Source organism: Cibotium barometz, chromosome 8 (genome assembly GCF_041138505.1).
Source record: "Cibotium barometz isolate CiBa-2024 chromosome 8, ASM4113850v1, whole genome shotgun sequence".
In the NCBI taxonomy this organism is placed as follows: Eukaryota; Viridiplantae; Streptophyta; class Polypodiopsida; order Cyatheales; family Cibotiaceae; genus Cibotium; species Cibotium barometz.
The window spans coordinates 14,878,699-14,892,593 of record NC_141053.1 but is presented as its reverse complement, the minus strand read 5'-3'; the positions used below and the strand labels follow the sequence as shown (position 1 = coordinate 14,892,593).

The following is a 13,895-nucleotide window of genomic DNA, read 5'->3' as shown; positions in this document are numbered from 1 at the left end:
AGCTCCCTCTTGATGCCTTTAGCATCACAAAAGTCCTGAAACTGTTTGGACGTATACTCTCCACCATTGTCGGAACGCAAAGCCTTCAGTGTTTTGCCAGTTTGATTCTCAACAAGAGCAACAAACTTCTGAAACACTGAGAATGTATCACTCTTCAAACGAAGAGGATAAACCCACACCTTGCGTGTGGCATCATCTATAAAAGACAAAGTATTTTGCCCCTCCCAAAGAAAGCTGAGGCATCTCACATACATCTGTATGCACAAGCTCTAACTGAGCATCTTTCTGTCCAAGAGCTTTCTTGTGGGGGCACTATAGTTGCCTACCATATATACAATGCTCACAAAACTGAAAACTTGAAAACTTTAGAGAAGGCAAGTAACCCAAACGAGACAATTGCTCCATTCCCTTGACACTCATGTGTCCCAACCGGCTATGCCACATAGAAATTTCCGGCAGCTCGGTTGCATTTACATTAGCATGGTGACAAACACCTGCATGCATGAAGTAAAGAGTGTCCACCTTAGAGCCTCTGGCAACAACCAGTGAGCCCTTACTAATTTTCCACTTTCCACTACCAAATGTGGTAACATAATCAGCATCATCAAGCTGTCCAGTAGAAAGCAGATTCTTCTTGATCTCAGGCACATGCCTGACATCATGGAGCATAAGCTGTGAGCCATCTGAAAACACAAGTCTCACATCACCTCTGCCAAGTATCTTGCATGCATGGTTATCACCCAAATAAACCACTCCTTCATTGCCAGCAGTGTACCTGACAAACAAGTCTCTGCAACCTGTGACATGAAAGGAGGCACCTGAATCAATGATCCATGAGTGCATACCATGACCACCTGTAAGAAGTGAATGGGCATCAAGTGAAGAAGTAAATAGGACCTCATCCTCACTGCCACCTGCATGTGACACATTGATTTCTTCAATCTTGACTCCACTTTTGCCCTTTGGCTTTACATCTTTGGCTTCATCCTTCTCTTTGTCTTTGCCTTTTCCCTTTTCCTTTTGATCATTTTTCCATTTGTAGCATTGCTTTTTAATGTGTCCCTTTTTGCCACAATAATGGCATTCCAAATCCTTTTTGGAGCGAGACTTGCTCCTTCCCCTTTCTTGGCTTTTACCCCTTTGCTGGGATCTCCCACGTGCATTCATTGCATTGGACTTTCCAACAGAGTTGTTTTTCCTGTTCATCTCTTCTTGAAGAAGAGCACCCTCAACATCTGCATATGACAGCATAGCATGCGAATTGCTAGTGGCTGTCCTGAATGTGTCCCAACTCTCTGGCAAAGTGCATAACAGAAAAGTGGCTTTGAACTCATCGTCCATTGCCAACTTTTGATTAATGACTTGGCTGACAATACCATTAAACTCATTGAGATGGGCTGTCATAGAAGCCCCTTCCTTCATCTGAAGACCTATGAGTTTCTTCAACCAATACACTTTGCTTGAGGCACTTTGTTGGGCATACAAGTCCTGCAATCTCTGCCACATTCCCCAAGCTGTCTTCTCTTCACGAATGCTAAAAAGTAATGAGTCTGACACAAACAACATGATAGTAGATCTTGCCAGCTCATCCATATCTTCCCACTCTTCAGCTGTAAGAGAAGCGGGCATCACACCCCTTTCTTTGATAGGCTTGTGCTGCTTTTTCTGGAGCAACACATTGTAGCACTGGGTTTGCCAAATATCATAATTATGCGAGCCTTCAAGCTTCTTGATGTGAAGCAATGAAGAGCTCTCACCTGTGGTTGCCATAGCAATATGCAACCTTTAATGCCTGACTCCCTGCAAATGTGCAAACACTGCACCCAAAGCACACAAAGTGCTCACAAATGTTCTCCCAAGCTTTATCTCCCACTGCGGAAGCAAGAATGCAACTTTTCTCCCACTTTATGTGATGAAAACACCAAAATCTGGTTGCTGCAGATTTTGGACAGCACCTTAAATGTGCTCTTTTGCCCTTCCAAAGTACTGTACAGCAGTACCAAGTGCTCACCAATGATGTACCAAACCTGTACCGGCAATTTCAGCAGCTGAAATTGAACCTTTTGGTCACTCAAAACAGTGTACAGCCATGCCAAAACATGCACAAAGCTGTGCCAAATCTGTACCAGCAGGTACAATAGCAATAAATGCTCTTCTGGCTGTCCAAATGAGTGAAAATCAGACTTTTACAGTCCTGTACACTGCATAAAACAGTCCCGAACAGAAATTGGGCAAAAGCCCCTTGACTGCAAGCTGATTTTTGAGGATTCAAGGCATAAATGTCTTGCCTGCTGCTTTGCCAAGCTCAACAAGCATACAAACTTGAAAAACCCCTTGATTTGAGATCAATTTCTGATCATGCATGGTACATTGGCGCACATGAAGGCATCCTGAGTGTTCACGATGCTTCCCCTTGGCCACATATACATCAAATACATGAAAGCCCCTTGATTTACAGGCACATTGAGTGCTTGTAAGGCATCAACACATTATCCACAGCATCAAATGCGATTGCCTGCAAGCAAATCAACCAAATCGGCACAAAAGCCCCTTGATTTGCACTGCAATTTGCTGCAATTTTGCCCAAATGTGCGATTTCTCACATCATACAGCATGTATGAGTGCTTAATTGCACAATTACATCAAAAGCCCCAAATTTCGACATCCAATTTCCTGCAAATTGATCCTGATTGTGACCAATTTCCTGCAAATTGATCCTGATTGTGACCAATGTCACCCAATTTTGCCAATTTTGCTCAAAAATTGAGCAATTGGGCACCTGTACCTGCTCAATTGATTTAATTGATAAGAAATTCGCAAAAAATTGAAGGCAAATACCTCTGAAATTTCTGAATTTCTCTGATTTGCAGGTTGATGATTTGGTGCTATTCTGCAGAAAACTGATGCAGATAAGGGACTCGCTTTTCCTGTGACAAACCCATTTCAATTCTGGCCAGCTCTCAGATTTATCTCTGCGATTAGTGCCCAAAATTAGAGCTCAGCCAGTTGATTAGGTTGCCGCAATCGCAGAGGTTGAACACAATCACTAGTGTCTGGATTTAGCATGGCTATGGCTGTTTTGGCGAGAACGCTTAGCCTGAAGCGAGCCAATGCGAGGGCGAAGACTTTCCGAAGGACGGACGGCAGCGCTTGTTGACGTCGCCTTCCTGATGTATTCGAATTCTTCGCCAATGTTCGGCTGGCTGCTCACGCTCGACGCCCAGCGCACAAGAACGAGTCAGCCAGCTATCCTATCCTCCTTCGCTCCACGCTCAGATGCAGAAGTGGCTGCCCGCAGGCGCAGGCTGGACTGTACCACCCTGCCGCGAACTCCTCCGCCCAGCGCTACGGCTGCTGCCTTCGCTCGCTTTTTGGACCAGCCGACGCTACACGCCTTGTGTCAAGTCGTCCTTCGCTTCACTTTGCTGCTGTGTTCGTTCACGCTGAACTGCTGTAGGCGCCTGGCTCTGTTGCCTACGTCCAGCAATAGCGGCCACCTATCCGCCTGAAGTCGACGCTTTTGTGTCCAGGTCCCTTGCTGCAAGCCTAAGTAGTCGACTGTGCTGATGACGCTTCTCACCAGCGATGGCCCTCCCTCTAGCGCCAAGCTTGGCCAGACCTCGTGGCTGTTGGGCAGCCCACGCTGGTTGGTTGGGCAGAGAAAGGCGACCAGAATTCAGCACGACCAGTACGACTGCTCCAGGGCTCTGATACCAGTTGATGGGGAGAAAACCTGAATTAGGGTTTAGAGTTCATTCATGGGAGACATACACAGAGAAACAAGGGAGAGAGAGAGAGAGAGAGTTGTGGGGATAAGTCAACTCATCAATCATGAGTGTGTGACTCCCCTATCACACATGTATATTGCACTAGTACACATAGTGCACTTAGTACATTAAAAGTACTAAGTGTACTATGTACTATAACTTATGGGCTTGTACACACTATAAGGGTGGGCATAACGCCTTTACCCCAACACACACTCCAATCAACTCCCGGAAAATACGCATCATCATGCGGTTAAATGTAGCTGGGGCGTTCGTCAAACCAAATGGCATGACCACAAATTCATAGTGGGCCCGTTCTGTACGGAAAGCTGTCTTGGGGATGTCGCCCTCAACAATCCGAACCTGGTGGTACCCACTCTTTAAATCCAATTTAGAGAACACCTTAGCTCCATTCAGCCTCTCGAGAATATAGTCAATTCGAGGCATCGGGAATCTGCTCTTGATAGTCAGCTTGTTGAGTGCACGATAATCGACACACAACCGAGAAGACCCATCTTTCTTCTTGACAAATAAGATCGGTGCTGCAAATGGCGACACCCTGGAGCGGATGAAGCCAGCTTGCAACAATTCTTGGAGTTGGCGGTCCAACTCCGATTCCATTGCCTTAGAAAGGCGATACGGAAACTTGCTCGGGGGTTCCGAGCCTGGGAGGAGGTCAATCTTGTGATCCTCCGGTCTGGACGGGGGAAGCTGGGGAGGGAGACTGTCCCGAAGAAAAATCTTCCGGAACTTTTCATGGAGCACCGAGTACTTCTCGGAAGCACTGGCCACCGTCTGGGCTGTCTGGATGTAAATCATCGCACACTGTGCGCCTTTCCTGACTGCTCGCTTAGCCTGCAAGTGGCTTATGAGCGGAAAGTTTGGAATACCTGGCTCACACTTAATGGTCACCGAGGTGTTTGACACATTCCGATCAATCTGGAACGTGTGCTTGTCCCACTTGACATCAGGAAGAAACTTGTGAAACCACTGGATACCCAAAATTATGTCTGCTCCTACCTCATGGAGAGACAATGCCATATGCAGGTAAGTCACATGCATCTGAGTTTCGAGTTCGTGGAGCACATGCCACCGTGCCCCATGAAGCTTCTATGACGGCCCATGGAGCCCATGCAGATAGGGCTGCCCCGTTGGATAAGGGGAAACGAAAAAGAGAAGACCATGAGCCTCATGCCAGAAAGCTCAAGGAATTCAAAGCAGGTGATAAATCTGTCAAATTTGATGTCTTTCATGGTGAACATGATGCTTCTAAGGTGTTAGCATTTGTGGCACAGTTCGACATTGCTTTTAGCGATGAGGACTTTACAGAAAAGTCAAAGGTGCGTCATGCTAGCATGTTTCTGAAAGGGACTGCTGCCCATTGGTGGATCACTGAAAAGATCACCAAGGATCCCATCTCTACTTGGAAGGAATTCAAAGATAGATTTTATGCTCAGTTCTTGCCACCCAATGCGGAGCAAGCTCTCACTCAAAAGTGGGACAGGCTGGAACAAAAAGATAATGAGAGTGTGCAACAGTATGTTAACAAATTTTGGAAAGTGTTGCTGGAGGTGACTCCCTTCATGCAAATCATAGAGGATGAAAGAAAGAGGAAGTTTCGTTCTGGATTGCAACCTGCATATCGATCGGGAATTGAATTGCACCCGAAACATACGTTGCAACAACTCACAGCTTCTGCCCTTGCTACAGAGCAATTGGTGCTCAAGATCAAGCAGGATCAAGGAGGTTCCAAGGGGAAGGACAAGGCTGTCCCAAATCAGCAAAAGGGTGGACAGCCACCTAAAAAGAACTTCCGGGAGCCTTACAAGGGTGGTAAAGCTGAAAATAACACATCTAAAGAACAGGGCCCAAGAAAGAACAAATTTGGATTAACTCCGGAGCAAAGAGAGCAATATGCTAAGGATGGAAAATGCTTTTCTTGTGGTAGCAAAGACCACATGTTTCGGCAATGCCCAGATCGCAAACCAAAGCACGAGGACAAGCACTCCAAAGCAAATGTTCATGCAGTTCCTGATGTGCAAGGAAATACAGGTCATGATGCAAAAGAGCGTATGGTTTGCAAGGCTTGGGGGCAAATCAAGGATCAGCCCGCACTCTTTATGTTTGATGACTGTGCAACTGACAATTTCATCTCTATGCAAATGGCAGCTGCATTGGGTATTGAGGTTGAAAATATGGGACCTCAGATTGAAGCTGAAGCTGCATTTATTGGCAAAGAGGTGTAGGTTACCCCTTTGATTGGGAAGTTGCGTATCCATATTCAGGGCTACCTTGATAATGAGCATTTCTTAGTTGCTCCACTAAATGGAGGGCATCTACACCATCTCTCAGGCGACTGTTGTCCCTTCAGCAGGTGGTTGCATATATACAGGCTGCGCTGCCTTTCACTCCTGCACACAGTCATGGGCCTTCATCTACAGGCGGCTGCCCACCATCTACAGTTCACTACTTGCGCCTGTTTCTTCAGCAAGGTTGCCCACAAACTACAGGCGGCTGCTCACCATCTTTCCTCCACGCTGCAGCCAGGCGGAGGGTATTCCTTCTCTCACAGCAGGCCGCTGTGGCCTTCTTCAGTGGTACCTGTCTTGGTGGTTCACCACAAGGCAATTGTTTCTTCAACAAGGGTGACTTCATCATACCACAAGTTTTGGTCTTCTATCAACCAACTACAAGTAAGTGATTTTCAGATTTGAGTAAAGCATTTTATGTTTAAATCTGAGAAGGGATTCATCCTTCTACGGCCACACCCGTTCGGTGCCGGGTTGTCCAAGCTGTGTTGGCGAACCTCGGTCCAAAGGTGCTGAGATCGGGAGAGCCAGGCGTTAGTACGAGAGCGCCTGTTTGTGCGTGGTCTCGGAACACCAGTGAGGCGCTCTCCGCGGAGTCCAGTGAAAGCACAGGACCGTAGAGATTGGACCACACTAGTGGTCGTTCTGCTTCGAGTTTTCTACATCGAAATTCGAGCCTATTTGTTTGGTACTGTTTTCATATGTACATGGACATTATCTGGTTCTTGGAACCCATGGAGCATTGTATTCATTAAATACTCCCAATAAATATATCATATATTGAGGGGGGGGTCGGCCCGTTCCGGCCCCAGTGCTGGTGTCCATCTTTCCATTTCATTTCATTTAAATTCAAGTTGTTTTAAAGTTGTCCATTTCAAATTTGTGGTTTTAAAGTTGTGCTATTAAGCGTGTGGGTGTCCAACGGAGTCTTTCCCACTTGACGGGATCGGTTTCACAATATGCTCCTCAAGATGCTTTACCCACTCTAAAATAACAATCTAAGGGCTGCTCGCAAGCCTTACGCCCATGGCTATCCCGAAGGAGCCACGATTGATGCTACATCATGAGCATATGAAAACATTCAATGCATCCAAACAATACATGCACTATGTACTTTCCACAAATATTCCTAATGATGCTTTGCCCACTACTCGTATGGTCATCCCACAGGAGCCACAACTAGTGGTACACCATCAATATAGTAAAGTACCTGATGTATCATAACCACATATGTCACTGAGGAATTCTATATCATGCCACTTGATGGGTGTGATGTTTTGTTGGGTATGCCATGGTGCCATAGAGTACATGAGGAAGGGTTTGGCAGTTCGGAGGGTGGAAACAGGGCAAGTTTTTGAACTGATTTGGAAGAGTTTACGGGCTGAAGTATGGCTGTGTTTCAGGCTATGTGCATGGGCTAGTTAGAAGCATATTCAAGGCCTCATGGATGTACTATCTTGGCTGATTAGAGGTGAATAACAGTGTAGTGTTTTGGGGCACAGGGCTGTGTGAAACCTCTATGCTAAGAGGTCCAGAGGATTGGCAATTTGGACATGCATATGTATAAGCCATGAATGGCCATGATGTATTCAATTAAACTCTTCCATTGAATGTGAATAAAGAAATATCGAAAGGGGCGCCAGGCTTTGGGACCAGCACGTGTCGTTGTTCTTTTTGTGTAGGAGCACTATAGCTCCCTTTTATCTGTCTTATTTGTTGGATTACAACTGTTTTTGGGTGACTGCTAGTCTACCCCACTTTGGTTTCTACCAGAGGCCGGTTTCATTCTGCCTAGCCCCTACAAGCTAACTCACCTGTGTTTGGGTGACTGCTAATCTACCGCACTTTGGTTTCTACCAGAGGCCGGTTTCATTCTGCCTTGCCCCTATAGGCTAACTCGCCTCGAAGCGGCGTGCTACTCTGGATGGGCGTTTGTGCTGCCTCCGCCCAGTCGTGTATCACCTACCTCCATCTTCATCGTCAAGGGTAGGGTGATGGGGCTCTGTCTCACCAGAGGGAGGAGGTGGCGCTAAGCCTGCTCTCACCACTCTGCCACACGCGGGGTGGGCCCGAGGAAGGGGGGGGGGGCGCACTGGATGAGCGTGTGGAGCTCCCTAGCCTAGCAACGATGGCAAGCTCTAGAAAGGTGACCCATCTGATGGCAAATGAAGCACTGGCCAGGAAGGTTTGTACTCCACCTGTTGAAGAATGGGGTCTCCCCAGAGGCATCAGAGAGAGATGACATGTGGTACTATCTCCAAAGAGGAAATGCTGATGCAGAGTGAAGGAATTCCAGCCACCCGCACCCACATCAAGGTGGTTGTCACCGGGGATTGCAACACTTACACTATCATTCTCCCTATGACGGGGAGAAGCGGAAGATACTCCAACCTGAGGCCTCAAAAACAGATTGTGACCGCGGGAACCGGGGAATCCGGATACTCCAGCAAGAGGGTCGGAGGAAGGATCAAAACTGTGCAAAGAACGTCTGGGCCGTGCGTAACACAATGGGACTTCTGCTCATCTGTAAGCATGGTTGAAGAATGCTGCAAATTGGAAATGAAGCAAAGGGAAACTTTCTCAAACCTTAACTATGCTCTCATGATTCTACAAGAAGCTGAGCCCTAATTAGGCAGACAACATACATAGGATGCTAGAAAAGAAAAATTTTGCAGGAACCCTAGGCTCTAATACCAAATGTAGACATGCTGGTGCTATGAACGTGCTAACAGAAAAAGATGAACAATAGTAGATCGCACAAACTAGCAATCTAGTCTAATCTTGTGAGAACCCAAGCCCAAAGAAGTCTCTAGGGATTCAATGAGATCCAATGCTCAAATGGAAGAAGCCCAAGTTAGCTGAAAATGCTGCTATTCCCAAAAATGAAGATGAACATAAATCTTTCAGAAAATAAGACTTCAAATGGATCCAAGAAAATCACCTACCATTTCAGTACACAGGAATTTGAAATAGACACAACATGGCAATGGGTGTTTCAAGCCTAAACACATAAGGTTTACAAGTACCTGCAAGAAATGGTTCACAGCACGCTTCACGACTTCAGGTTCATGGGGTGGCAACTGCAAAATGGAAAATGCTTGTCATGCTTCATCAAAAGAAAGGAAGGGTTGGGTGAAGCTTAGATCACCACCACAACTGGTTAGATTGTTCAGCAGGATTTACTGTGGCCTAAAAAACCTCAGCATCATTGAGTCACATGTCTAAATAAGAAAACTATATATTTAGACAGAGTTGAGTCATGAACTTTGTCACAAGGCTGACATATGTAAGGCCTATCTTTGTAACTGGAAATAAGCCTACGTTATGCTGGTCTGGTCAGGCTGATCACCGCGTAAATATTATTATTATTTACAGCTACTAAGGCTGAACCTTAATCTTTCTCCCGACCCTATTCCCACCTGCTGCACACCTGCACAACGCTTGGAAACGGAAACACTTCGTCCTGATGCAATCATCTTTGACAGAGGCTTCCCATCAGCTGTATAAGTAATAACCCTCAGAAGGGCCTTAATCGAGAAGGTGTAATTCCCTGATTGTTCTAACCATAGATACATACAGATGCTGTAGGTGAAGGCTGATTGCTGGTCACTTTGTACAACACCTGCTGGACAGAACCTGGAGTGTGTTTTTCTTCACAGGCTGAGAAAGCCTATGTTTGCTGAAAACACAGATTTGGGACTGTAGATGGCCTGTGGCTGAGAACTGCATCCAACAGTGGTATTCAACCTGTAGAGTGCAAACACAGGTGACACGGCTGGTACAACATGAAGTGGACATATCGCCGACTGGAGATAACAGGCCAACCAGCCCTATTAGGGTTGATCATGGACAAAAAGTGCACAAAAAATGCTTTGTACCAGTCACCCTTGACATTTGGTACTTGACCTCAACTATGGGCACCCTTTACCCACGGCCCTCAAGTGTGGGCAACCTGTCCCAAACCCATTAACTTCATATGCCCCCAGTCCTGGTGCTGCTAGTACCTGTCCAAGTATTCACACACCGGGGTGACACATTTGACCAAGACTTACTAATGGGCAAGCCTGTGGGACAACGTGACATATTTACACCATACATAAGGATACAAGTGTGTGCATCACACCAATATGTGCAGGACATGCACAACACTGACTACCCCTTGCTGGTATAACACCGCCCCATGGACAAGGGCTCACAATGAATATGCAGTGTCCGGCCTCAAGGCCTTAAACTTGTTGGTCAAGTGTGTCCACGTGGCATCCAAGTGCGGTGATGCACGTGACATCCCCCCCTCCTTAGCTTGACGACAGGGTCCGCAATGTCAGTGGATGCTGCTCCAACAATGCACGGTTTTTCCTATAGAATCGAGCATCAGATTCTGGAGGGTCTTGTGTACCAAATGATGATGTTGGATCGTCGTACCATGTCGGAATGTCTGGAGATACCGTGGTCTTGTTCTTTGGTATCCATCAAAGAGTGGACTTCAGCCGCTCAGGTGCGTGACAAACCTATTGGAGGTGTGCATGTGTCTAAATATCTTCAAGCCTCTTTCATCAATGGTTCTTCTTCTTTCATCGAGCTTTGCGGCTGATACGTGGTACTGTCTATGTATGTTCCTAAGAGATCTCATTCACATGGTTTGTAGCCATATATATAATAGTGATGTGCGTGAACACTCTTAGGACCAGCCAGGGCACTCTTTCCTCTTTAGGAGGTTTTTTCCCCATTCATGTGAACACCCTCTTATCCACTTATTGGGTGTCCTTATCTTTTGTACTTGGCACTCATTTCATTATCACATAATCTACATCAAGTTGTGTGCCTCCCTCTCTCCCCTGCTCAAGACTAAGTTCACTGTGTCTCTATGTGTGTGTGTGGTTGCTGCTCCAAACCCTAGCCCCAACATGGTATCATAGCAGGTTCTTCCTGCCATCAGCTATCAAAGCACGCCGCTGCCCACATACTGCGCAATGTCACCTTCGTGCTGTGCCACATACTGTGCACCGTCGACTCATACTTCTCTCCTATCGGTGCCGAGCTTTGCTCCCACTTCGTGCTCTCAGCTCAGCCTACTACCAACAGCACTAGTGTGCATGGAACCGCTGCCGCCCTAGCCCAGCTGGTGGCACCACCACAACCGCTCAGCTTGGCCCTCTTGCGGGGAATGAACTTGAGTGACGCACAGGCAGTAGTGGGCGAGCTCAACCCTGTGCAGCCATACCTAGGGACCCCTCATTTTCGCTCAGCTCTGACCATAGAATTTTTTGGGGGGGTTTCCATCGTCTTCATTCCTCTGCTGCCTTCAATCTACCCTGACCTCAGCGTCGACCTACAGCAACCGCCTCCAATCTACTCCGACCTTGGCAATGACCTGCAGCAAGCAACTTCATCAAGAGGTTCTATACACTCTCTATCTCTACAGTACTCTGCATTTCAATACACTTGCGAGTATTACTTGCAGACAATGCTCCTTTGTGTTTGGGTCAGAGAGATTATCTGCAGGTCTATGAGTGGGCTACTTGCAGCCATACAAGTTGCATTCAATGGCATTACACTTGCAAGAGTGTTGGGACAGTTGCATTTAGTGAGAGTCAGATATTGCATCTGTTAGCAGTGATGGCTAGCAATGATGCTTGGTGTTAAGGATAAGCTGGATGGCACCAACTATCCACTGTGGTCATACATGATGAGGCATACTTGTTGCCAAAGGCTTATGTGGTGATTGGGCTAGAGGCATGTCCTGCCTCAAGCCAACACATTAACAGGCTGCTACAAGTGCATGTCCTGGTGCTAGTTGGGCTCCTTTAGCTGCAGCAGAGGCTTTGGATGATGTGTCCCCTATCTCTTGGTTCACGTGGACAACTTCTACATCTTTATCTTGAAGATTGTCTACTGGGTCTATTGCCTTGAGGCAACACTCATCAAAGATGTAGTGTCTACCTGTAGAGATGGTCATGAAGCCTCTTGCTCTTAAGACCGATCAATGAGCGATAGGTCATCCAGCCTTTCACGGGAACACCATCTCATATGGAGATACTTGGTTCTAGCAATGTAGTCCCACATTGTCTCACTCTCCACTTGCTTGATGATATAGATTTGTGCAATACGGCTCCGTCTAGCTCCACTAGGTGAGAATCCTGTCCTACTCCCACTCCTTCACTGGAGCTTCCCCCAAGGATAGGGCGGATTAATGCCGTTTTCACAAAGTTAATGGTGCTCTTTACTGAGCCAATTGGTGAATCTGGTGATCGGAGGACCACGGCAGCTCCCATTTCCAAGAGTTACAATGTTCCTCTGCTCACGTCTGCATTTAAATGGCTCATTTTGTCCCAACGCTCCTCGCTTGGAAGTAGATCCGAAGTAATCTTGCCTTCTTAACAGGGAAGCACTCTGTTGCGTGTTGGTCGTTGGGACCAAAGGTTGGGTGGGTTCGAGAAGGCATCGTTTGATGCACTACAATCAAGTGCATTGTCGTTTCCAACAATTAGTCCAAAATGAGCTTGCATCAAAGGGTATCTCTTTGGTGAAACGGTTTCTAGTGCTTTCTAAAGCAAATTTGAAAATGAACAAGTCTCTTTTGACTGAGTTTAAAAAAAATAGTTTTCTTTTTTTTAAAAAAATAGTCTCTTTTGACTGAGTTTAAAAAAAATAGTTTTCTTTTTTTGATTTTTTTAAACTTTTTTCTTTTTTGCTAGACTCGCGTCTCTAGGCTCACACATGTAGGCTCATGTTGAATGGACTCACTCCTTTTATGTATGAAATAGGCTCACGCAGATCTTCTACGTTGGAGTCATGTAACGCCTAGTAGGATCACGTCTTGTGGCGTCACATATGAAATAGGCTCACACCTTAACGGCTCACAGCTCACGGCTCACATCTAGCAAATAAGCTCATGGTGGTTTATTTTTATGAAATAGGTCTACTTGGGCACAGATTCCAAGTAGGGCATGGGACTCCAAGCCTATGACAAGGTTGGTGAGCAACTATTGGGTAATAATTGTACGTAAAGCTCCAATAACTACAAAGGACAAGAATTCTCCTTGGAATTTGCTGCTCGTACGAATTTTTATGACAAGAAAATCTTTCCAAGTATCTCCTTTACAAGTCTTCAAGGCAATTTTAATTGGCTAGTACAATATCAGGTTTACCTACCTCTAGACTCAAGTCTCTAGGCTCACATCTGCAACTTCACGCTCCCAGACTCCAAGTATCTCCTTTACAAGTCTTCAAGGCAATTTTAATTGGCTAGTACAATATCAGGTTTACCTACCTCTAGACTCAAGTCTCTAGGCTCACATTTGCAACTTCACGCTCCCAGACTCGCATCTCTATGCTCACGTTGAATGGACTCACTCCTTTTATGTATGAAATAGGCTCACGCAAATTTGCTGAGCTAGACTCATGTCACGCCTAGTAGGATCACGTCTTGTGGACTCACACCTTAACAGCTCACATCTAGCAAATAAGCTCATGGTGTTTTATTTTTATGAAATAGGTCTACTTGGGCACAGATTCCAAGTAGTGCATGGGACTCCAAACCTATGACAAGGTTGGTGAGAAATTATTGGGTAATAATTGTACGTAATGCTCCAATAACTGCAAAGGACAAGAATTTTCCTTGGAATTTGTTACTCATACAAATTGTGTATGACAAGAAAATCTTTCCAAGTATTTCCTTTACAAGTCTTCAAGGCAATTTTAATTGGCTAGTACAATATTAGGTTTACCTACCTCTAGACACAAGTCTCTAGGCTCACATCTGCAAACTCACGCTCCCAGACTTGCATCTCTATGCTCACGTTGAATGGACTCACTCCTT

General features: G+C 46.0%; 1 protein-coding gene across 3 annotated transcripts in view; it reads right to left on the bottom strand.

Annotated features, from left to right (window-relative positions):
* LOC147635948 (Pseudouridine synthase family protein) overlaps positions 1–13,895 on the bottom strand; it is a 112,659-nt gene that overhangs the window by 68,375 nt on the left and 30,389 nt on the right. For 2 of the 3 annotated variants that reach the window (XM_086801356.1, XM_086801357.1), the window contains exon 4: positions 9,103–9,156. The exons of the other annotated variant lie outside the window; for it this stretch is intronic. In XM_086801356.1, coding sequence (XP_086657482.1) covers positions 9,103–9,156 — 54 coding nt within the window. The remainder of the gene's footprint in view (positions 1–9,102; positions 9,157–13,895) is intronic. 3 annotated transcript variants of the gene reach the window in all.